The sequence below is a fragment of the Pteropus medius genome, unplaced genomic scaffold (genome assembly GCF_902729225.1).
Source record: "Pteropus medius unplaced genomic scaffold, Ma_sr-lr_union100, whole genome shotgun sequence".
NCBI classification, from domain to species: domain Eukaryota; kingdom Metazoa; phylum Chordata; class Mammalia; order Chiroptera; family Pteropodidae; genus Pteropus; species Pteropus medius.
Window position 1 is genome coordinate 1,804,038 of NW_024340696.1, and position 24,055 is coordinate 1,828,092.

Sequence of the window (24,055 nt, forward strand, 5' to 3'; positions counted from 1 at the left end):
AATTATATCTCAATAAAACGATTAACTTACAGTGCAAGAAAACAACAGATAATTCAAATTTACATATGGAGCAGGCCAATCACGAATCTAAGAAAACTGACCTGTAAAGTCAACTCTAAGATATATTCTAGTAAAACTATTCAATTTTAAGTAAAATATTTCTCAGGACTTTAAGGCGAAAAGTCCCAATCACTTACAAAGCAAAGAAATTCAGGTTGGCATCAGACATTTTGACAGTAATATATATAGAAAGCAAGAAAAAGGTAACATTTTCAATAAAAGTGGAGGAAATATAGTTTGAGAAAAGCTTCCCAGCTGGACAGCTGAATTGAGCCTTGGCCTATATCTCCAGATAAGTGCTAGAAGGGTGTCTCGAACCAAGGGACCAGCGTGTGTAAAGGATAGAAATGAGACCACATGGAACTTCCAGGACTTGCAAATAGTTCAGTGTGACTGGAGTCTCTGTCACGTGAAGTGGAGGCCTTCATTCTCTTAATTGATATTTCTTGAGTATTAGTATCAAGCGTCAGCAATGTTCAGACAGTTATGTGTTACTGAGAGAGTTCTTTATGACATCTCTGTGAAGAGATAAGAGAGAGATGAAGGAGACTAGGGGAATGTGCATACAGATTTTCATTTATGCATGGAAGTGTGGCATGGCCTTGACTTGAGTAACGCTTCAGTTATTTTGAACACCCTCTTTCAATTGAAAATTTGCACTTCAGCCTTTCCATCAACCTAGTATTGGAAGTGCAGGTGGACAATCCATTTAAGAGGCAGAGGGAGCCACACCAGTTCATCCACTGGATAATCATTGTACAATCAGAGAGATGGCTGCTTCCAGCATCTGATCCAAGTGAAACACGTGCAAAAATAGATGAAATAAAACCCATTATTCTGGAGCGTATATTCTGTGCCTGGCACTGGTCAAGGTACTGGGGATGCCATGGCAAATCAGAGCTGGTTTCTACTTTCAAGTTGCCTTTAAATCCATAAATTGCTGATTACATCACAGGATGTAAGTGAGGCAGGCACTGAGGGGTGGTCAGTGGGCATCCTAAGACTTATTGCAGTTCCTATTTTGAGAGTATAATTGTTTGCCTTTTAGTGTATCTCCCCACACGTTTTCATGTTAGTTGATGCACGGAGGTTGTAAGTTAACAGAAATCAACTTAAATAACCTAATAAAAAAGGCAAGATTATTAAAAGGTTTCCAGATTATCTCATGGACTGAATTGAATATAAAGAAAGGGAATATAGCTGGGTTACTGGGAGGATCTGGAAAACCACAAGCATTCAGGTGGCTCAACAGCACTTTGTGCTCTTTCACATCAGTATTGGGCGAGTTTTCAGAGCAATCACTGTACAATATCTCATTGAGCCTAAAAAAGAAATAGGTAAGTAGAGCAGGCATCATTTTCTCTATGTGAAAGGTGAGACAATCCCAGGAAGATAAAGTGATTTATTGAAGTGACCACATCCCAAGTTTGGTGGTTAAAACCAGAATTTAGAATAGAGGCCTTCTGACTCCTGGATTTCTTTTCCCATTAGTTTTCTTAAAAATCCTTAATCGCTTACTAGTATGCAGAATATTTCTCTTCTTGTAATCCCCTCCCTCATCTTAATTTTCCTTTTATCATTCATTTTGGTTTTAGAATTGAAGGAGTCACTTATATAATAGGCTTATTTGAGATATCTCTGAAAACTGTCTTTAATTTATACCCTGTAATCTGAATACGAAGGGGCCACCAGGAAAGGGAATAATTAAAGAGATGAGTTGAAGATCTTAGTTGTCTCAGTGATTTTCTTACTGTCATCATGAAATGCCTTATCAGAAATGGGCCATTATAGCTTAAATGGTCCCACGAAGTTAGAAAAGAATTTCAAACCATCAGACAGTTTCTGAGCTTGATGTTGTAGCCTCATTGTTTTCCAAACTCCAGTTTTTTTCTCCACAATGAACAATGACTTTTTGATTAAACAGCTGGCAGTTACTATTGAATGCCTCACACTTAATAACAAAAGTCTTCCTTCAGAACAGGAAATTTTATCTAAATTGCTTTGTTCTTCTTCTGTGATTGTGAACTTCTAGTCTGACAGGACCAATAGCATGAAAAAATAAAATTTTCTCTCAAGAAAGTGATGATTACTTTTTAAAAGAAAGAGCCCCAAACTAAATGAATAATTCAGTGTACTTGCTACAAAGCAGAAGTCAAGGCACACAAGTTGTCCTCTCTGTAAACATTATTAAAAAACAATCAAGTTTGTATTGACACATTTATATTGCGAAGACTATAGACAGCTGAGAGAGAAAAAGCTCACAAACATGAAAGTACCACTTAGTAGTCAAGGGCCGTCTTCACTAGTTTTGTTCTTAATAGGAGCAGCTTCCATTATTCAGTGAGTGCCATGTTCCTAGCACTATTCTAAGTCTTTTACATATTAATTAATTAGTACTCCAACTTCAATCCCTTTCTGCCTTCCTGCTGGTATTTCTCATTGGCTGAGAACCAACTGGAACCAAAAGTAGAGAGAACCTGTGAGTCTTGGCACAAAGCAAGACAAAGCGGGGTAAACAGTATATTTAGAGAAGACAAGTGGAGGTATCCAGCTCACCTAATTTATATTTCTTCATAGCATTTGCCACTATTTGAAATTATAAAGTTATTTGTTTACTTATTTATTGTTATTCATCTACAATACAATGCAGGCTCTAAGAGGCCGGGAATATAATATTGTTGTCAAAATAAATTTATACATGTGTCTGTATTTTCCTTCTTTCCTTCCTTCTTTTCTTCCTTCCTCCCTTCTTCCCTCCCTCCTCCCTTACTCCCTTTCTTCTTCCTTCCCTTCCTCTATACCAGGGGTCCCTACCCACCCTGGGCTACAGACTGTACCTATCCCTGGCCTGTTAGGAACTGGACTGCACAGCAGGAGGTGAGCAGTGGGCCAGTGAGTGAAGCTTCATCTGTATATGCAGCTGCTCCCCAGCACTAACATCACCTCCTCGGCTCCACCTCAGTTCTTTAGGCATTAGATTCTCATAGGAGCACTGGTCCCTGGTGTCAAAAGTATTGGGGACCACTGCTATACATAACTATTAAAGGGGTATGGTCAGGAGAATTCTTGTACTTTTTTTTTTTCCCCAACTACAGAAAGTTGGGATGCCGAAGGAGTTTTTTTCTTTTTTGTACTGGTTCGTGTTTGCTTTTTACACAAATAGAGAAACCTCCAGAAATGGCCTTAAGAGGAGAATGCATTCCCTATGCCTCTCATTCTGCTCGGAGATTCCATAAGCAGAGTCCCAGCTGCTCCCTGTAGTGGAGTGGCTGGGACAGGAGCTCGCAGTCACGCTTGACTTTGCTGCTTGAGAGCAGACAGTGCCCAATCAGGCCTCCATCAGGGATTCGTTTATACAGTGGGGCCAGGCTGACACCTGTAAGTCTGATTTTATGAGGGGCGTAGGAATCTATTGTTCAAAAGCTTACTAGGCTATCCTACAGCCAGGTTTGGGAACTCCTAATGGACCTTATTGGTGCTTTCCAAGGTCCTGAAAATAAAAAATGTTAAAGAATATGGATCCTTGCCTGAATCTTCATGGTTGTTATTGTTTTGTGTGTAGAAGGTGCTCTGTGATTGTATCAGGACCTCATGGAGAGAGAGAAAAATATTCCTCTTGTCTCTTATCATACCTGCTAGACCCTGACATATTTCACATGGGTTGTTAGGGAATGGTCAATTACCAGGCCTTCAGGGAGACATCCATTTGCTCTGAGAAGCTTTAAAATGTTACACGAGGATGTCACATGCACTATACATGACAGATGGCTTTCGAATGTTTAATATTAATGTAACAAGTAGCAGATGGAGGTTGGATAAGAAGACCTTCAATGTCCTTTCCGACCCTGAGTATCCTGGATATCAATGTGTGCTTTATATTAGCAGCAGGCTTTCGACTGATTATAATGCTTAACTCTTCATCTAGATGAATAGTAAAATGAGGTTACACTAAATTATTACCCACTTATGAGTATCAGCAAATATTTTTGGAGACAGCTATGTTGGGGTATCATCGAACTCTGTTAGCAGCACATTTTGTCTGTGACTTCAATGTGCCATCAGTGGCAACACCGAAGGGGTGATATAGGAGGCTCTTACTCTACTCTTTTCTCTCAGATTTCTGCCCCTAAGCACCTCTTTAATAGAAATTGTAAAGCTGACACTGGGTTCTATTTTCTAACCAGTTGAGCCAAGTGGCCTAGATAAGGCTTCTGGTAATTTTTCTGAAAATAATTCAAATTAAAGTATCTTTTAGATTGTTCTATGAAAATAAGACTATTAATCTTACCTAATAACATTAATAATGTTCCACTTTAAAACACCATTTTAGAATTTACAATGTACTTTTATTTAGATTATCTATATTCATTGAAAACCTGTATAGTAGGTATTGTTATTAAAAGTTTATGAGTGAAGAAACTGAGGGCTCAGAAAGGTTCAGTAATTTGCCCCAAGTTATAAAGCATAATAGTAAAGGTAAGACACAAACAGGTCTTCTGACTCTACTTCAAAGATCTTTCTGTATTTTACGCCTTTATGCAACCTACTGGTTGAACATTTGACTTTTATAAGCTGAATCAGTAGAAGATTATAAGGCAATATGGCAGGGCAGAAATTTACATCTGGATTTAAATTTTGGCTTCATCATTTAGTGAATGGTATCAGGCAAGTCACTTAACCTTTGTGAACATCTGTCAATTGAGTATAGCAATACCTGCCTTTTAGGGTGATTTTAAGGATTATGAACTATGTAAGTTCTTGTATATGGAAGTTACTCGAAGCACCTTTTGAGGGAATCTCTGTCTCTTTGAGTTTGAGGTTTGCTCTCCTTGCCAAGTGATCCTTTGTCATCTTCTGGGCCACCCTTCAGACACTGGAAGTTCACTGCTTCCAAAGGCTTCTCATTGCTAGAAAATTCTTATCTCGAGCCAGAAGTACCTCCTGCAGTTTATACTTTGTTGGTATACATTTTATCCCTTTTAGCTACATAGAACAAGTATAATCCCTCTTCCACGTGACAGTCTCCCAAATATTTGAAGAACTTTATCATGCCCTCCTATAATATTTACTTCTTCAGGCTGAACATTCTCTGTTCCTTCAAGTATTCATAATTTGACTTGGTTTGGAAGGCCCTCACAGTCTTGCTTTGTTCTTTCTAAAGCGTGTCTGTTTGTCATCTGAGAAGTTCCTATAACTAAATGTGATTATCTCTGGGTACATTGAATGAGATAATTATCTTCTTCACATGATACAGTTTAAGATCACAAGATCCTTTTTGAGGGCCTTATTTTACCTCACTGTCGATCAAACGGCTAAGTATTTTTTCAACATGTATTTCTGTTAAGCCTTAAATCTCACATTCTGTCTTTGAGAAGCATGGTCTTTAAACATGGGACCTTTCATTTTTCCATGTTAAATCTTATTTATTTGATTTGGCCCTAACTCCATTAAAGTCTTCTTAATCCAAATGGTATTATCCTAAACCTGTTGTGATTGAAATAATCATACCAACTTTGTAAATAAGCACATTTGCTATTATACTGCCAAAGCACAGGTAAAAATGCTAAATAGGGCAGACTTATATGAGCCAGCTGTTTGACCCTAATTGATCAGCAGCATCATCTTGGGGTGATATCCGAATCATGAACTCTAGACAGAATAAGGGTTGGTAAGAGAGTGGAAGAGAGATATTATGGGCACAAAATACGGCTAAGAAGGGAAAGTATCCTTGGTATGCAGATCCAGATGAGAGAGAAAGGAGATAGTAAAATTTAATAGCTAGGCGAGAAAAAGCATGAGTTTGACAAGTGTTTTCTAAGTGGATGAAGCAGCTCACATGAGGACTTGATCTTCTTTGGGAAAACCTCTCCTTTCTGGATGTGTTCACACCCTGCCCTGGCAGCAGTATTTGCTAATCACATTTGAACACTGCTGTCTTCTAGTTTACCACAATGAGGACATCTACGTCCAGATTTCAACTTCACCTTCTCTTTTTGTGTTTGCATTTGTATTTACTCTCTGTAGCCAGCTGCTAAGGAACAGGTTGGAAACTGCTGAGCTCTGCTGTCATCCTTTCTGTCAAGTTCGGCATGGATTTAGGTTGGAATTCATTTCTCACATGTTGGGGGCGTACTTTATTCATTCTTATAATCCTCTCTGATTACAGTCTATTCTCTCCTATATAGTGCCAGAGGTGCATTTTTTAAACTTGTCATTTTTTGAGTGTCATCTGGTTTTGTTAAACAGATTGGTAGAGGGGACTACAGAGATCCTCTTTGGGGGAATTCCTTTTGTGTCGTTCTGGTATAAGTCGTGTGTGATGTGTATTTCATGTTTGCATATAATTAATAACAGCCAGGCAATTGACCTGGAAATTCAACAACTAGCTCATCCTGTCACAGTGAGTAAAGTAAGCTTTGAAAAACTATTTTGTAGATTGCCTACAGAAGGAATGCTCAGCAATTGTGAGGGCCAAGAATAAGGCTAATGACACCATAGATGTCTTTTGCTTTTCTAGTGGAGATCAACAACTTTGTTGTTTCCACATTTGTGAGGCCTAGAGAGGTAAGATTGTATTATGTCCCTGTTAGCATTAAGGCCTCCTGTGCAAGGTCACCCACCAGCATATAAGTGAGGGGAAATAGAATGGGAATTGCCTTGTGTTCTGTGTAGGAAACATTCTCCAAGGTGTACCTTGATATTTACCAGTGCCAGCTGAAAGACAGTGATGATGAGGCTCTACCTAGTGAGGATGGTCATTGTAACTTTCCTCTTCAGGGAGAACATGAACGCTTTTCTTCAATTCTAGCCAAAGCCCAAGATAAACCTCTTCATTTAGCATCTCATTTGGGCTTCATATTGTCTTATTGAACAGCAGTATAATACATGTCAACTCATATGGTTTACATTGGAAATCTATTCTTCCAAATAATTGGGAAAGGTACCAAGGAGTCCCTTCAGAGGTCTTTCTTCATCCAGGTAAATAAAAATCCAATATTCCTTCATAAGTAGTGTTGCTGAATCACTGCATTTGCTTTGTGTTGAGCTCTGAGAACTTTATCTTTTAACAGAAAATCGAGTTCTTGTGGAATATTGACTGGTTTTTAAGCAGAGGGGACACTTGCCAGGGAGGACATTCTTAACCAAAGTCAAGAATAAAGGGAGGTTGTACCTTGTGAAGAAAATTCCTCATGCAAGCCCACAATTCAGTGACTGACTTTTAAAGGGACATGTCAGCTATTCTTCGCATTGTTCATTCCTCTCAAGCAGGTTTTATATTTGACTGGATGTTTAATTTTGCATGGTATTGTATTAGAAATGAGATACTTACACTTTAAAATGTTGCTAGATACTAATGGCATGCAAAACTCCCATAATGCTCTCGATGCTGCTTAATAGTCAGCACCTTCGAGTGCATGGCCTGGAAATGTGATGAAGTGAGAACTGGGTTTTCTTTAGTCAAAAGGAAGGGTAGATTTTAGATGGTTGTAAATACATTACTTGTATCAGATATCCTATGGGAATGCGATGAATTTAGGCTGATTATAATGCAGTCAACTTAAGCAGTAAATCGTGCGCTTATCAAAAGGGCTGTGCTTAATCTAATTTTCAAGTTGCTGAGTATTTCTCTTGCTCTTGAAATACATCTGTACGACTTTCCTGTTAGCTAGTGATCTGCCTGATGGATTAGAACTTGCTATCCCTCTCTCTTTTTCTGGATAAAAAACATTGAGAGGGGTTCATCTTGTTCTGTCTTTCGGGCTTTGTGTGTAAATCTCATGATCCGGGGATTGTGGGGAAGACACTTGAAAAGGGTTATCACATTTCACTCATTTTCATTGACTGCATTTTCCTCAGGATTCTCTGCCTAAAGTGTCAAGTTTGACTACTTGATTTCTCAGTGTGGTTTTTTTTTTTTTTTCGGTTTTGCAAATTGCTCATCATAAAGTGTTTGCTGTAGTACTTTAGGGCTTGTATAACTCTGACTGCAGCCCTCTCATTCTGAAGATCGTATCAGGGAGCATTCATTCATTCAGTCATTCATTCAATAAATAAATAAATATATGGAGCAGGCGCTTACTTCGATTAGGCACTCTTTTAGATACTAGAAATACTGACATGAAAAAGGTAGACATGGTCTCTGTTTTCAAGATGGTTACAGTCTGGTAGGAGCATACGGTCAATCCAGAAAGAGCTAAGATCATTTTGGAGAGTCATGTGCTTTGATAAGGGTACAACAAGCAAAGTGGTGAGTGCGTAGGAGCTACTTTATCTAGGAGTGTCAGGGAAGGTGTCATTGCAAGAGGCAGCTGAGCAGGTGCAGGGATGTTGCAATGAGGGTTTCCACACTCGGCAGGTCATCAGTGGTTGTAGCAGTGCAGGCACAACTTGAGAGTAAAAGTGCTGGGCTCAGGGATGCCAGGAAAGACCAATTCTTCTTTTCTTGGCAGGCAGGTCTGGGAAAACAGGCCCAGCCAGGACCAGAATCTTAGATTCTACTGAGAGGGTTTAGGCTCATAGACTGAAACTCTGGAGAGTATGTCCAAATGGGTCCTCCAAGTGTGGAGGGTCTCAGAGATTAGTAAAGAACCAACTTGAAGGGCAGTCAAGATATATAAAAAACAATATATAAAAGATGTATAAGGGCAGTCTGAAGTAAAAATGTAGAGTAAGGGCCTCTGCTCACTGCTGACATTTTCATTTTCTCAGAAACGTTCATGGGTTGGCTCAATCCAGATAAGGTTCCAAATGGTTCAGGGAAGTGCCTAGTACTGGACTGGGCAAAAGAGTGAGGAATAGCACTCTGTTGTATTTTACTCATAAAAGCAGTGCATTTTTTGTTAGTTGGGTGATTGTGTGTCTAATAAATTATAAAATATTTCTTCTCCCTCTTTCTTTTTCCTGAACTCATCTACAGTCTTATGGGTTTCTGATGAACTTTCAACAAAAATCAAACTTTTGTAAATGTCAAAGAATTATTATAAATTTTGGACAGATGTAAAAGATATTGAATAATATACTTAGAATTTTGGGTAATTTATACAGACAAGGTTGTGATTTATGGTTTGAAAGCATTAAAAGAAGCTAATGAATAACATTTTAAAACTAAAATAAAAATACTGGAATTTTAAGATGTCATAGAAAATATACTTTGTTCTAAAATTCTGTTTTAAATCCGAAGTTTAGTGTCTAGATTGTCAGTTTGCTCCATCGCTAATTAGGTTCAACAGCAACAGAAATTAACACTGTTAATTCCTTTTTTTCCTGTTGCATATTTGCTTGTTCTAGCTTTAAACTTGTAGACGGTGAAAACTTAGGACTTTTAAATTTTCGAGTGATAGACAAAGCTTATGACAAAATAGATACTATATTCTCCCATTTTAACATTGAAGTCTCACGTACTTAAATCTACTCCGTGTGACAGTGATGAAGTTCTTTTAAACTGTATCCTAAAGTATAAGTAGGCATCTAAGCTACTGATAGTCACATCTCACTGGATTCATTTGGCATGAGACACAGCCAGGGGGCTGGAATGGGTCATGTGACCTGTGTAGCTCTGCATTCTCAGGCACCTGTCAGTTTTACAGAATGGCAACACCTACTGTGTGTCAAAGGCATTAAATGTATTTCATTTAAGCCTCACCACAATCCATACAGTCAGCAGTAATATCCTCATTTTTAAAATGAGGAAGCCAAAGTACAGAGAAATTAACTAACTTGATTAATATCTAATAGATAGTATAATGCAGAATTGGAAATTGAACCCAAATCTATTTTATCCCAATTCATGTCGTCCTTGCTATATTATACTATCTGGTACTTCTTGGCTTTGGGGCATGAAAATACAACAGTCACCTTTCTATTTTTCAGTGGAGTTATTAGAGTAAAAATTATTAGCCACAACAGAAAATTTCTATCTCAGTGGGTTAACATAGAATTTTACTTCTTACAAAGTTTCTATTTGGGTGTGTCTAGCTGACAGATGGCCTTCCACATCATTTAGGAATCCAGGATCCTCCATCTTGTGTCTCTGCCCACCTCTTATAACCCTCCGTCTTCTCTAGTCAGCTGAGAGAGAGAAGGTAAGAGAAAATGTGAAACGTGCTTGAGGGAGATAATTTTGGGGGAAGGAACAGGCCTAGAACTGGTACATCCCTTCCACTCACAATACATGGCCACACCCAGCTGTGAGGGAGGCTGGAAATGTAGTGAGCCCAGGAGAAAGAGAAAGTGGGTTGCAAGAGAGTTTACCAGTCTTGGCCATGTACTTTATAGCACATGAGTTTGTTTCCCTTTTTCTTTCCCGAAGAGTAAAGGGATTTTAATTGATTTGAGTGAGTAACACAGATTTGGGTTCAAATCCCAGCTCTGTCATTCACAAGCTACTTAACCATGGACCTGTCATTTAACATTCCTGAACCAAGAACACCTACCTGATGGTGGTGCAGTAATGATTAAGTGAATTAACATATGGAAAACCCTCAGGATAATGCTTGGCACACCTAAGTGCTGTGTAGGCGATGGTTGTTATGTCTGAGTGTCAGCTCCACTTTATTTAAAACTCAGCTCTAGTGTCTCCTTCTTTGGAAAGTCTTCTCTTTGGCAGATAGAATTCTGTTTTCTTTCCTCTCCACTTCCACAGATCAATGCAATTACAGCGCTGAATTCTAGGGTGTGTGTGTGCGTGCTGTCTGTTTGTCTCAGGCATTTGACTTGTAAGCAAGGACTTGGCCATATAATTTTGGCCTGTGTGTATCCCCATAGGCAGCACAGTGTCGTACATATTATAGTCAGATGTTTGTTGATGTGAAGGAAACTTCATTAACAAGAATACTGGAATATCAGAGGTTCTATTTCCTGACCACACTGGAAACCTAGGAGTATACTATATTAGCTTTATCTTTTCATTTCACTTGACTTGGGTGATACCAGATTTAAGTGACAGATTGCTGTGTCCTCTCTGCCTAGTTCCATGAGCTAGTCCACCTAAACTGTACCCTAGGATTCAGAAGCCTTTCCCCCAAGATTCTGATTGTATTTGTCTGGCATGTTGGTATATGGGTATAGGTGGAGATGTGATAATCTTATTTCTTACTTTATGATATGTTATTAGCATTAGTCTGTGAAATATTCCTTTCTCCTTTATCATTCGTTCATTCACTTTTGCCCCCTGCACCAATCCCATTCCCCCAGGAGAACACTATTGTATATTTTATGCAATTTGTATGTATCTTTGGCTAATAGATATAAAATTGTTTTACATGTGTGTATTTTTAGTTTACTGCGTTATCGACCCTTTGCTTTTTACTCTTTTAAAACTTTTTCTTTTAAGAATGACTTGAAAAACAATCATATACCCTGCTCAGATTCTGCTTCTTATCTCTCTCTCTAAATAATAATGTGTGTTTACGTATATATGTCCTTATATATACACACATTATTTTGAACTCTTCGAATGTAAGGTGCAAACATCGTGATTCTCTATCCCTAAATACTTGAGTGTGTACTTCCTAAGAACAAGACATTTACTTAAATATACACCACCCAATTCTCAAAATCGAGAAATTTAGTATCAACACAATATTATTATGTAATCTACAGTTCCTATTCAAATTGCACTAATTTTCCCACTAATATCTTTTATGAGATTTTTTTCCTGCCCCAAGATTCAGTCCAAGATCCTGTCTGAATGTAATTTTTATGTCCCTTTGGTATCTTTTAATCTGCAACTGTTTCTCAGTCTGTCTTTATATTTCATGACATTGACATTTTAAAGAGCACAGTTATTTTGCGAAACGTCCCTCAAATTGCATTTGTCCGATATTTCCTCATGATTAGATTTCCTCTATGCAGGTTTTTTTCTTTTTTTACTACTGTGTTTTTAAGATCTCTTCATTTTGCTATATCTGTATCTAGTTTGCTGATTCTGCTTGCTGCATGAAATTCTCTAGCGAAGACTACTTCTTGAAGTGAGTTGGCATAGTTGCCAGGAAGGCAGCAGCCTTTGGTATCGGGGTGGGGGTCTCTTGATGGGGACTGTGTTAACACGTCCCTTTAACATGGGGACTGTGGGTCACTACCTTGCTTTAGCTGCTCGTGGGCCTCGGATGTTTGCTTCCTCAACTATTTCTGAGTCACAAGGAGTTACTATACTTGTGAAAGATACGGCGGGATAGGAAGTTGATCTTTTTCACTGTTCTTTCTTTTATTCATGCACTTAATAAACATTGATGAAGGGCCTGCTCATTGGAGCTCACTTTTTAGCATATTGAAAACCTAAAAGGGTTTGAATTGGAATCTCTCACTCTGACAGATACAAATGTTTTAAAATGAAGGTTAAGGTAAATAATTTGACAACATTTTCAATTCATTGGTAAAACGGCCATATAGAAAATTACGCTTCTGCCTCTTCACCTAGGTATAGTGATTTCTGTTTCTCTCTGGACTCCTCTGAAATTCCCCAGCATTGAACATAATTTTTGCATCGTTATCTCCATAGTGCATAAATAATTGTGCATTCTACTTTCCTCCAGTGAAAATTATTTTGTATGCTTTCCCATATTTCACAACCTGCATATTTATCACTCTTAATGACTATAGTAAATTCTATCAAGCCGATCTACTATAACTTATGCATTTCTCTCATGTTGTAAATTTGTCTTGTTTCTAGTTTTTCACTAATATTGAGAAAAACGTTTATAAGGAAGTATATAGTAGGTTCTTGTGTTATAGCATTTTTGACTGTTTCATTTAAAATGTTTGATTCTAACAGACAAAGCAGGTTAAATTACTGTGGAGGAAACACAGCCTGTCTTTTTAAAGGAAACTTATTTTTCTTTGCTTATGTCTTGAGCCTCCATTTATAATGGAAAGATAATTAGTGGAGAAGGGCCTGATATATTTAGATCTCTGCCAGTTAAATAGTTTGCATGTATTATTAGGAAACAGCATGTTTCCAGTGGGGAACGGGAGTAATGGGCAATGCAGCTAGGATATAAGGTGGTGGCTGACAGCTACCAACTGCAAAAGTCTCACAGTGGCCTTGACAAAACTGGACAATCTCTCCAGTTCTTCCACACTTTCCTTTTGAGAGCCACCAAAGGAATACGTTACCCTCTGGCAGGAAGCAATCAGCTTCATTTTACTGAGGAGGACTGATTAGTTGTTAGAATCTCTGGACCTACCTGGAGGTGACTCCTCCTGCAGCTGTTCTGAGCAAGGGCTGAGAAATGCAAGGAATGGACAGGGCCGTCACGAGAAACTGAAATTCATGTATGATCACTCTATCTCACCCCACTCAGAACCTTTTGAGCATCTAAGGGCAAGTTCAGTTCTCAGGCCAGCACGTCCATCCTCTTCTCAGCACTCAAGTTCTGGGAAGTACTTGTCAGGGGCCAGGTGGAGGCCTTTGATCAGCTGGTAACTGGGTACGGGGACTATTTGTGACTAACTGAGGCTTGGTAGGGCAGAGTAGTTGAGATAATTCAATTGTCCAGTAGGTATCTTCGAAGATCCTGGGGCTCTTGTCTTCTCTGTATTAGTTATATGTCTTCATATGTCATATTGTATATGAAGATATGTGAAGATTTTATTCATTTATCTTTTGCTCCGGTGGGCAGGACTTTTTTTTTCTTCTCTATCTCCTGTTTCCTTGTGTTGAGCTCAGAGAATAAAAAGTGCTCATAAGTATTTGTTGATTGGATGATGATGTTAGTAACTTGATTTTGTAGAGTAAGCAGCTGCTACTCACTTGTTTAGAGGAGTATAGCAGGTTATAATAGAAATGAGTAGCAGCTAAATAAACCCTGTATCCTTTTATCAAGCTGGATAAAGGGAGTGGATGGGCCTTGAGCTAGACAACTGGGGATTCTCATCCCAACTCTACTATTCTTACTTGGTTAACCCTCTGTGTATGGGGGCCAGTTTCGAATTTCACTCAGAGAACTCCTGAGGTTGTGAAACAAGTGTTGTCAAGAAACAGATCTCTACATTCATGTTACCTACCTGTCATTTAAAACATGCCACATAATTGGCTCCATCTCTATAGCAGCAGCTATTACCATGAGTACTTTGAACAACGTGTATACCTTTTGGTTCTGCTTTGATCCTCTCTATTAGTAACTGTGTTCTTTGCCTCTACAGGATTTATGAACGTGTGATAGACCCTCCTGAAACAAACCTTCCCCCAGGAAGCAATTTATGGCTTGGTCAGCGCAACCAAAAGCATGGCTTATTCAAAGTAAGGACTACTTTCTACTTTTGCCACATGCTTTTTTATGTGCTTGATGTGAGTTAAATCTTTTAATGTTCATAATTTTATGAAGTAGGTGCTTCGAAACTCTGCTAGGCAGAGAGTTAAGTGACTTGCGCAGGGTCACACAGTTCACTCTGATGCTAGGTATGCATGATGGATGCAGAATGTAAATGATCCTAAAAATATTTCCCATTAACCTAATTCTGGGAGACTTAAGGTAATCTTTAAATTGGCTTCCATTCTCAGAATATACGTTAAATCAGTTTGGTGTGAATGTCTAGATACACAATAGGAAACAAATCTCAATGTCTATAAGCTTTGGTTTTCTTGTCTCTAAAGAGGATAATAGTAACTGCATTATTGTACTTCATAGAAACATGAGGATGCAGTGATAAAATGAACTGAAGAAGTTAAAAACATGAAATTTTAAGGTAGTCTTGTTCTTCAGTAGGCTGGCAGAGTTTTGCTTCTGGCAATATGGTAGACTGGATATTTTAAAAATCCTCCTGTTTCAAAATGCCTATAAATATTAGATAAAACAAAAATGTGTTGAAATTTTTTTTTTAATTAAAATTATTGGAGTGAATTGGTTAATACAATCAAATAGGTTTCAAGTGTACAATTCAGTAATATGTCATGTGTATATTGCATTGTGTGTTCACGACTCAAAGTTAAATTTCCTTCTGCCACCAAATATTTGACTCCCGTTACCCCATCTACTTCCCTGCCCCCTCTTTCCCTCTGGTAACCACTAATCCACTGTCTGTGTCCATGAATATCACATTGTGGTTTCCATTTGCATTTCCTTGACCATTAATGATGTTGAGCTCCTTTTCATGTGCCTATTGGCTATTTGCATGGCTTCTTTGGAAAAATGTCAATTTAGATCCTCTGCTCATTTTTAAATCAAACTTTTTTTTTTGCTTTTGAGTTGTATGAGTTCTTTATATATTTTTTGATATTAATCTCTTATGAGATATGATTTGCAAATATTTTCTTTTATTCAATAGGTTGCGATTTCATTTTGTTGATTCTTTTGCTTTTTATTTTTATGTAGTCTTACTAACTTTTGCTTTTATTGCTTGTGCTTTTTATTGTCATATCTGAAAAACTGTTGCCAAGATCAATTCAAGGTGCTCGCTCCCCTGTTTTCTTCTAGTATGGTTTCCAGCATTTTGTTTTTTAAATCCATTTTAAATTAATTTTTTGTGAGTGTTGTAAAATAAGGGACTAATTTTATTTCACATGTGAATATCCATTTTTCCCAGCACTGTTTATTGGTGAGACTGTCCTTTTATCACTGAATGTCATGACTCCCTTGTCAAATATTAGGTGACCATATTCACAAGGTATTTTTTTGTGGGGATTCTTGATTCTGTTACATTAGTTTGTATATCTGTTTTTGTACCAGTATCATATTGTTTTGATTAGTATAGCTTTGTAGTATAGTTTGAAATTCAGAAGTATAATGCCTCCAGCTTAGTTCTTATCTCTCAGGATTACTTTGTCTATTTGGGGTCTTTTTTGGTTCCATACAAATTCTTGGATTTTTGTTTTCTATTTTTTTCTTTGAAAAAAAAGGAAAGGCTTTCAACTTTTCACCGCTGAGTATCATGTTATGTGGGCTTGTCATATATGGCCTTTATTATGTTGAAGTATATTCCTTCTGTGCTGAATTTATTGACCTTTTTATTATTATGAAAGAATATTGGGTTTTGTCAGATGCTATTTCTGCATCTCTTGAGATCATACGATTTTTATCTTTCATTCTATTAATGTGGTTTGGTCACATTTATTGAGTTGCATGTGTTGAACCATTCTTGAATACCAGAGATGAATCTCCCTTAATCATGGTATGCGATCTTTTAATGTGCTTTTGAATTAAGTTTGCTGGTATTTTATTTAAGATTGTTTGAATCTATATTTATCAGGATTATTGCCCTGAAATTTTCTTGTAGTGTTCTTATCTGTTTTTTGGATCAGGATAATGCATAAAAACATCATATTTGTAACATGAGTTTGAGAGTGTTCCCTCTTTAATTTTTTGGAAGAGTTTGAGAAGGATTTTCTATATTCTTTAAATGTTAGGTAGAAGTCATTAGTAAAATCATCTGGTCCTGGACTATTCTTTCTTTATTTTTTTTTTAAATAAAGGTATAATTTACATAGAAAAAATTTACCCCTTTAAATGTACGGTTCTGTGAGTTTTGGAAAATGTATACAGTCATGTAAACACCATCATAATTAAGACAAAAGACCATTCCATAACCTCCAAATATTCTTCTCTGCTGTTTTTTATTCAACTCTTCCTCATCCTAAACCACAACCACTGATCTGTTGTCTAGCCTCATAGTTTTTGCCATTCCAAGAATGTTACATAAATGGAATAATTTATGCATGTATATATGAATGTATTTTGAGATTCACCCAAGTTATCGTATATATCAGGGTTTTCTTCTTCTGTATTGTTGAGTAGTATTCCAGTTCTATTGCATAGCTGTACCACTGTTTATTTACTCCCCAGTTTATGGACATTTAGGTCGATTTGAGTTTGGGCATTTATGAATGAAACTACTAAAACCATTTGCATGCTTTTATATGAACAAAAGTTTTTATTTCATTTGTGTAAATATGTAGGAATAGGACTGCTGGGCCATATAGTAAATGTATGTTTGTTTAACTTTATAAGAAAAGCCAACATATTTTCCACAGTGGCCGTACTGTTTTGCATTTCCACTAGCAATGTATGAGAGTCCCAGTTCAAGTCTTACATTTTAACAGTCTCTGTGGGATGGGAGAAATGGCTTAGATGCCATGAAAGATTGGCAGTTGGGCAGAAACTCCTGAAATGAAGGCACGACCCAGAAAACTTTTCATCTCTAGTGAAAGAATGGGCAGAAATCACTTACTATTTAGCATGGGAGGCAATCCAATAAATTAGTCTTTCTTCACCTCATCTCCACATGGGAGAAAAATACTAGTTTTCTGATGAGAATTTCTGATGAGAATAGCCCTGACATACAGGCTTTGGATTTACTTTATCCATGAAGCTTAAGCAACTATCTTAAAGTGGTTCTGGGTTGAGTACCTTGGGATTCCTGATGAAGGAAAAACAAATGATCATCTGCAACATAGACCTCACAAGATTCCCACAAATTAAGTTCATGCAAGTATGAGTTTTTAAGCCATAATGAGTGAGAGTGGAAAGAAACAACAATTGTTTTCAATTAGCCATGAAAGGGCTGCAGAAATTGGAATTAGAAGGTAAAGAATTTTAAAAGTCCATTTGTTTAGAATGTTTAAAAAATAAAATAACTAATTAAAAAATGTGTGATTACTGGAGACAGTAAATATGATCAGGGAGATGTGAATCAAGAAGAACTTCTGGAACTGAAAATTTCATCGAAGTGAAAATGAATTCAGTGAAACTGCTAAACAGTAGATTAGACACAGATGGGGAGAGCGTTTGTGAAATAGAAAATATCGTCAAAGTGATTACCTTAATTGTAGTGCAGAGATATAGAGAGGAAAATAGGGGAGGTTAAAAGATGGAGAAGATACATATATAAACATATATTTTACATGTATACACACATATATATATTTGAAAAATTCCAGAAGGAATAGGAGAAAGAAGTTGTAGGTGCCAGGATAATTATGATGGCTAAGAATTTTCTAAAACTGATAAAAGACATCAATTCTTGTTACAGAAACACAATGAAATCAAAGTGTATATTAGGTATTACTGTCTAACAAGTCACTTAGAAAACTTAGACGCTTATGCAATAGCCATTTTATAAAGCTCAAAATTCTTTGAGTTGATTGGATGATTTTCCTGGTCCTGGCTACACTGAATTCTTCTCGGCTTTCTAATGTTTCTGTGGTAAATCGACAGGTCAGCAGGTGGCAGGACGATCTACGATGGCCTCATTACATCTTTGGTAGTAGGCTGGCTATTGACTGGTGTGCCTCAGTTCTCTTCCATACGGTCTCTCATTCTCTAGCTGTCTAGCTCAGGTTTATGCACGTGGCAATCTTGAGATTTCAAGTATAAGAAGAGAGGAAGCCTTAGTGCACTAAGGCCTTTCAAGGCTCTGTTTGCTTGATCACATATGCTAATAATATACTACCTACCTAAGGCAAGTCATCTGACCAAATGCAGAGTCAAGGGGTAAAGAAATAGACTCCATCTCCTGAAGGACTATTTTGCAATATTGCATTACAAGAACATGGATGCAAGGAGGGGAAGGATTTTTGACCATTTTAATAGTCTGTTACACAAATCAAGATAAATGGAAAGATAGTTATACCTAGACATATTAGTGGAATGGGATTCATAAATGTCGATAGTGAAGTGGAAAAAAGAAATAGGCCAAACAAAACATGGAAAAGCTGTAGAAACTCGGGCAATATCAGACATAAAGACCAAGAAGTTTACCACATAATGATAAACAATTCTAAAGATGCACACACCTAAAATATAAGCCGCAAATATGCAGTACAGTGTTACAGTGTACTAAGGAAGGGTGGTCTCCCTACAGGGTGCTGCATCAACTGCATATCCCTATGGGGAAATAGCTAATCTTGACTTCTCTTTCACGCTACATGCAAGTCAATTCCAGGGGATTATAGATCTAAATCTGAAAGGTAAACAAGGAAAGCTTAAAAAGATAGCATAGAAAAATATCTTTATAATCTTGATGTAGGAAAAATATTTCTCAAATAAGATATAAAAGTAGTAACCACAAATAAAAAGGTTGACTTATTGGAATATGTTAAAGTCTGGAACTTTTCCCCCAATGTACATGACTAAGAGTAAAAGGGCTTGCTATAGAAGAAGCTACTCAAAGTATTTATATCCTACAAAGACAGAAAAAGCAGAAATTTAATGATAAAATATCCAACTTAAGATGTTAGAAAATGAAAATCAGAATAAGTCCAAAGAAAGTAAAAGGCATGGAAACATAAGCATATAAGTACAGAAATTTATAATGAGTAGGATACAGTAGTAAAGATCAAGAAAGCCGAAATTTGGTCATTTGAAGAAAGAAATCTGGAAGTTTAAGTGAGAAAAAAATGAGCGGTCATAAAAAAAGTAGGAATTAAAAAAACAATACTGCAAAATTAAAAACGATAGTAATCATTAACAATTTTATTCTATTAAAATGGAAGATTAAAGTGGGAAAATTTCCTAAAAATGCATAAATTATCAAAATGGACTTAAAAAATGAAAAATCAATAAAGTATGATAAATTCATTAAAATCTATTGGATTAGTGAGCTTTTGAGATAGATAGATAGATAGATAGATAGCAAATGAACTCAAAAGTTAATGGTTGAAAGAGTGACCATTTAGCTCACAATTTTGTGAGTTGTCAATTTGGGGTGGGCTTAACTGAATGTTCTTTGTATTCTCAGTGGGTTCACTCATGTTTCTGTGGTTAGCTGCTAGGTTTTCTGGGGACTGGCCTTAGCTGGGACAGCTCATCTTGGCTTCACGTGATCTCTCATTTTCTAGCTGTCTAGCTCAAGCTTGTTTATATGGTGGCTGAACAGGGTTTCCAGAGCTGGAGCAGAAGTGTGCACAGCTTTTTGAAGCCTAGACTTGAAATTTGCACTTTGTTTTTGCTGCATAATATTGGCCAAATCATGGTATAAGGCCAGATTTAGGAATACGGGAAATAGAGACTTGACCTTTTTATAAGATATGCTACAAATTCCCATTCCACAGGGCAGCAGTCAAAAAGGAAGCAAACAACTGAACAACTGTGACCATTTTTCCAATCTACCCTGTCTCTTCACCAAATAACCACTATGTTGAGACATTTTTACAGGTGGTTCTATCATATCCAAGGAAACAATTCCAATCTTAGATAAACTCTACCAGAGAAAAGAATAAATGAGTATACTACCCATCCCATTCATGAAGATAATATGACCTTGATTCCCAACCAGACAAGGACTGTATAATAAAGGAAGTGTACAAGCCAATATATTTTTGAATACAAGTTAGAATAGATTAAAAATTCTAAAAAGAATTAGCAAACTGAATGGTATCCAGATGTGTGTGTGTGTGTGTGTGTGTGTGTGTGTGAGAGAGAGAGAGAGAGAGAGAGAGACAGAGAGAGAGAGAGAGAGCGCGCGCAAGGTGGTTATTTCAACAATGCAAATCTGTTTTTATCATCAATAAACTTAATATAATTCACCACATTAAAAAGAGAAAAAATTCCTATGGTTGTCAATACTGACTCATGGTAAAATATTCTTAGTAAAATAGAAATAGAAGGGAACTTCCTTAAACTGATAGAGTGCATAAATTAAACATACATAAAAACATCATGCTTGTAGCTTAAATATTAAGAGAATTCCTGTTAAAATCAGAAATCATATGAGAATCCTTATAACCATTGTTTCTTTTCAACATTATACTATAAGTTCTTCCAGCACCCACAGTAAATATAAATACAAGTAATAAAGACTTAAAGGATTTTAAAAAAGAAAAATGTAATTATTTCCAAATTATGTAATTGTCCACATAAAAAATAGGATTCACAAATTATTAGAATTACCAAGATTGTTCAGAAAGAGTGCTGGATATAAAAACCAAAGACAAAATTAATTACATTGGTGAAGAAAAGTTGCAGCAGCAACAGCAACAAAAATGCAGCTAAATAGAATATTTCATTTATAATATCAAAAATGCATAAAGTACTTAAGGACAAATTGAAATATATACATGACCATTATGGAGCAAATTATAAAATCATATTAAAATTATTAAAGAAGATTGAAATGGGGAATGTATACCATATTTTTGGAGAAGAAGGCTTAAAATTAACAATGTCAGTTCTTCCGAAATTGATCTCTGGATTCATTGAACTTGTAATAAATTCTCAACAGGATTTTTTTTCTGATGGAACCTATAGGCTGATTCTAAAATTCACGTGGGAGACTTTAGAATAATGAAGACATTTCTGAAGAAGAAAAGGAGGGACTTTCTATTTCAGATATAACTTACTATAATAAGATATAACTTATATGGTTATAGCAATCAATAGAGAGAGTGTGATAATCAGTACAAGGATTGGCACATGAACCAAGAGAATGCAGAGACCAGAAGGAAACTTTTACATTACATGTGAAAACTTAGAAACTTGATACATAACTAAAGTAACATTCTTGATCAATGGAAAAAGACTGTGTTCATCAGTAAATGGTTAGGAAAAGCAGTTATTTAAATATTTTATATATGCTATGTTAATTGATATAATTGATTCTTATACATTGTGTCAACAAAAGTTTAAAATACGTATTTGGATACCATACAAAAAAATTGATTACAATTAAATTAAATACCTAAATGTGAAGGCAAAATTTGGAAGTTTTAGAAGACAACATGGGAGCATAGCTTCATGATCTCAGAGTGGAGAATTTCTTAAGCAAGATTAAAAACTGTAAAATTATTAAAGAAAATATAAGTCGAGTGTATAAAATAAAACATCTGTTCATCAGAGAATATCTTGGTAAGAAAATCAATTAGAAAAGAAATAATATCCAATTAAAATGCTACAAATCAATAAGGAAGATTCTCATTATTCAATAAAAAATCAGACAAAAGATATGAAAGGTAAGTTCTCTAATGCGGAAACATGAATAACCAATGAATTGAAAGCAATTCAGTTTCAATAGTTATCTTAGGAATGCAAATTAAACCATATGAGATACTATTTCTTACTCATTAGTCTGGTAAAAATGAAAAAAAATAAATTTGACAGTGTTAAGTGTGGGGGAGGCAGCTGAGCCATTGTGGTGGAACTTGAATTGGTAGAACTACTAAGGAGAGCAATTTGGGAGTTTCTGTATAAAACTGAAAATGTGCATACCTTATGACACAGGAATCCAGCTTCTATACTCATTGAAGAAACTCTTGGTCATGTACCCAAGGAGATATGTACAATCATTATTACAGGAGCATATATTATTTTTTATAATTTTAAAAACTTGAAAAAAATTGTCAATAGGATAGTATTTAATAAAATTATAATAGAATTATACAAATAAATACTGAAATCATTGAAATTAAATAAAAATTGAATTGCTAACCTAATATTGAGTGAAAAAGCAAGTATCGGGAAAATTATGGCATCAAATAATTCGTTTATAAATGCAAAACAATCCAATATATTGTTTATTTATATACCCACATACGTAAAAAGATAAATGAATGGGAATGATTAGCATAAATTTAGAATAGTTTACTTCTGAGAGGAAGGAATGGAAATTTATTAGGGGTGGGTATCCAGAATGCTTCAATTATAATGATAATATTGTATTTCTTCAGCTGGGTGGTGCATTTACAGTTCTTTGCTTTCAACCCTTTTATACACCATAAATATTCAAAATAAAAAAGTATGTCATAATTTTTCACGATGATAAATCATATATATGTGTGCATATATCTATGTATATGTATATATATATAAACACACATGTACACATATATATATGTACTTATATATCTGATTCTTCCATATTTCTAAGACTCAATAGAAATTTGTATGTCTCAGTTCCAAGCTGACTCACATTTAATGCTGTTTCTTGTTTTTTAGCTAGTTATTCCTGGTGAAGTTACACTTTTTAGGGGCTTTGGGTCTGTAATGAAAGGCAGCAACTAGTTCCCAGCTCTGGAAAGAAATCAAAATCACAGGGCAAGACTTTAAAATTCCAATTCCCGTGCCCATCTTGATTAATGTTGAGAATCTACACTGTAGGGTTTAGAAATTTGTATATTTTTAAAAGACTTTCTCATTGATTTTGGTCTAGTAGGTTTTTGAAGGCTCAAATTTGAGTTCACTGACATAGGTAACATGTGTTGATGGTCTAGATTAGAATTTTGCCTTGGTCTCTAGAACAATCCCACACAATATGAGATGTGGTCAATAATTGGCTTCTGCTTTAGTGACTGTTTAGATTATTGGCTCTCCAACTTTATAGTGCATTATCATCTCCTGAAGGGCTTGTTAAGATATAGGTAGTTGGATTTTAGCAAAATGGTAGAGCAGGCAGGTCTGAGCTTCTGTCTCTTGTTTTATTCACAGAAACATCAAAAACAAAACAAAACAAAACAAAAATGATCAGAACCAGTTTTAGCAAATTTTTGGAAAACATTCAAAAGTTTATACCAACTAATTGAATTTTTAATAAAGAAAAAGGCAACATCAAAATAGGAAAGCTTTGTGGCATTTTTACTTGCCCTTGCTCCACACCAATCACAGCTCAAGGGCAGCCTTGAAGATGTCAGTTCATGTTTCCCGTGTGGGACAAAGGTCCCTGGTTCTAAAGGGAGCAGAGCAAACCGTAGTTACAAATTGTTTTGCATGTCTGTTTTGTCTGGGACTGCCTGAAGGACTGATGGAAGGCACTCATTTCTGTTTTGCTTAACTCAGAACTTCCTCAGGCTAGAAAAGTGCATGTATTGCATGAACATGTTACAAAACTAACAAATATTCTGCAGCTACCAGGGGCAAAAGATTAGAGTACACACACACAGTAGCCCACCTAAAGCAAGGAGGAAAAGCTGGGGAGAAGATTCATTGGGCAATTAGGGCATTCAAAATCACCCATGTAATAGAAAGCCATGTGCATGCCCAGAGCAAGATGCATATTCAGAAAAGACATGAGAAAGATCTAGGCTTTCACTTTGAGATGATTTCTATGGTTACATGCCTGGTTTCACAGGCAT

General features: G+C 36.3%; 1 protein-coding gene across 5 annotated transcripts in view; it reads left to right on the forward strand.

Moving 5' to 3' along the window:
• Positions 1-24,055, forward strand: part of NELL1 (neural EGFL like 1) — a 719,285-nt gene that overhangs the window by 124,766 nt on the left and 570,464 nt on the right. For all 5 annotated transcript variants that reach the window (XM_039865670.1, XM_039865651.1, XM_039865633.1 and 2 more), the window contains one exon: positions 14,203-14,299. In XM_039865670.1, the coding sequence (XP_039721604.1) occupies positions 14,203-14,299 (97 nt within the window). The remainder of the gene's footprint in view (positions 1-14,202; positions 14,300-24,055) is intronic.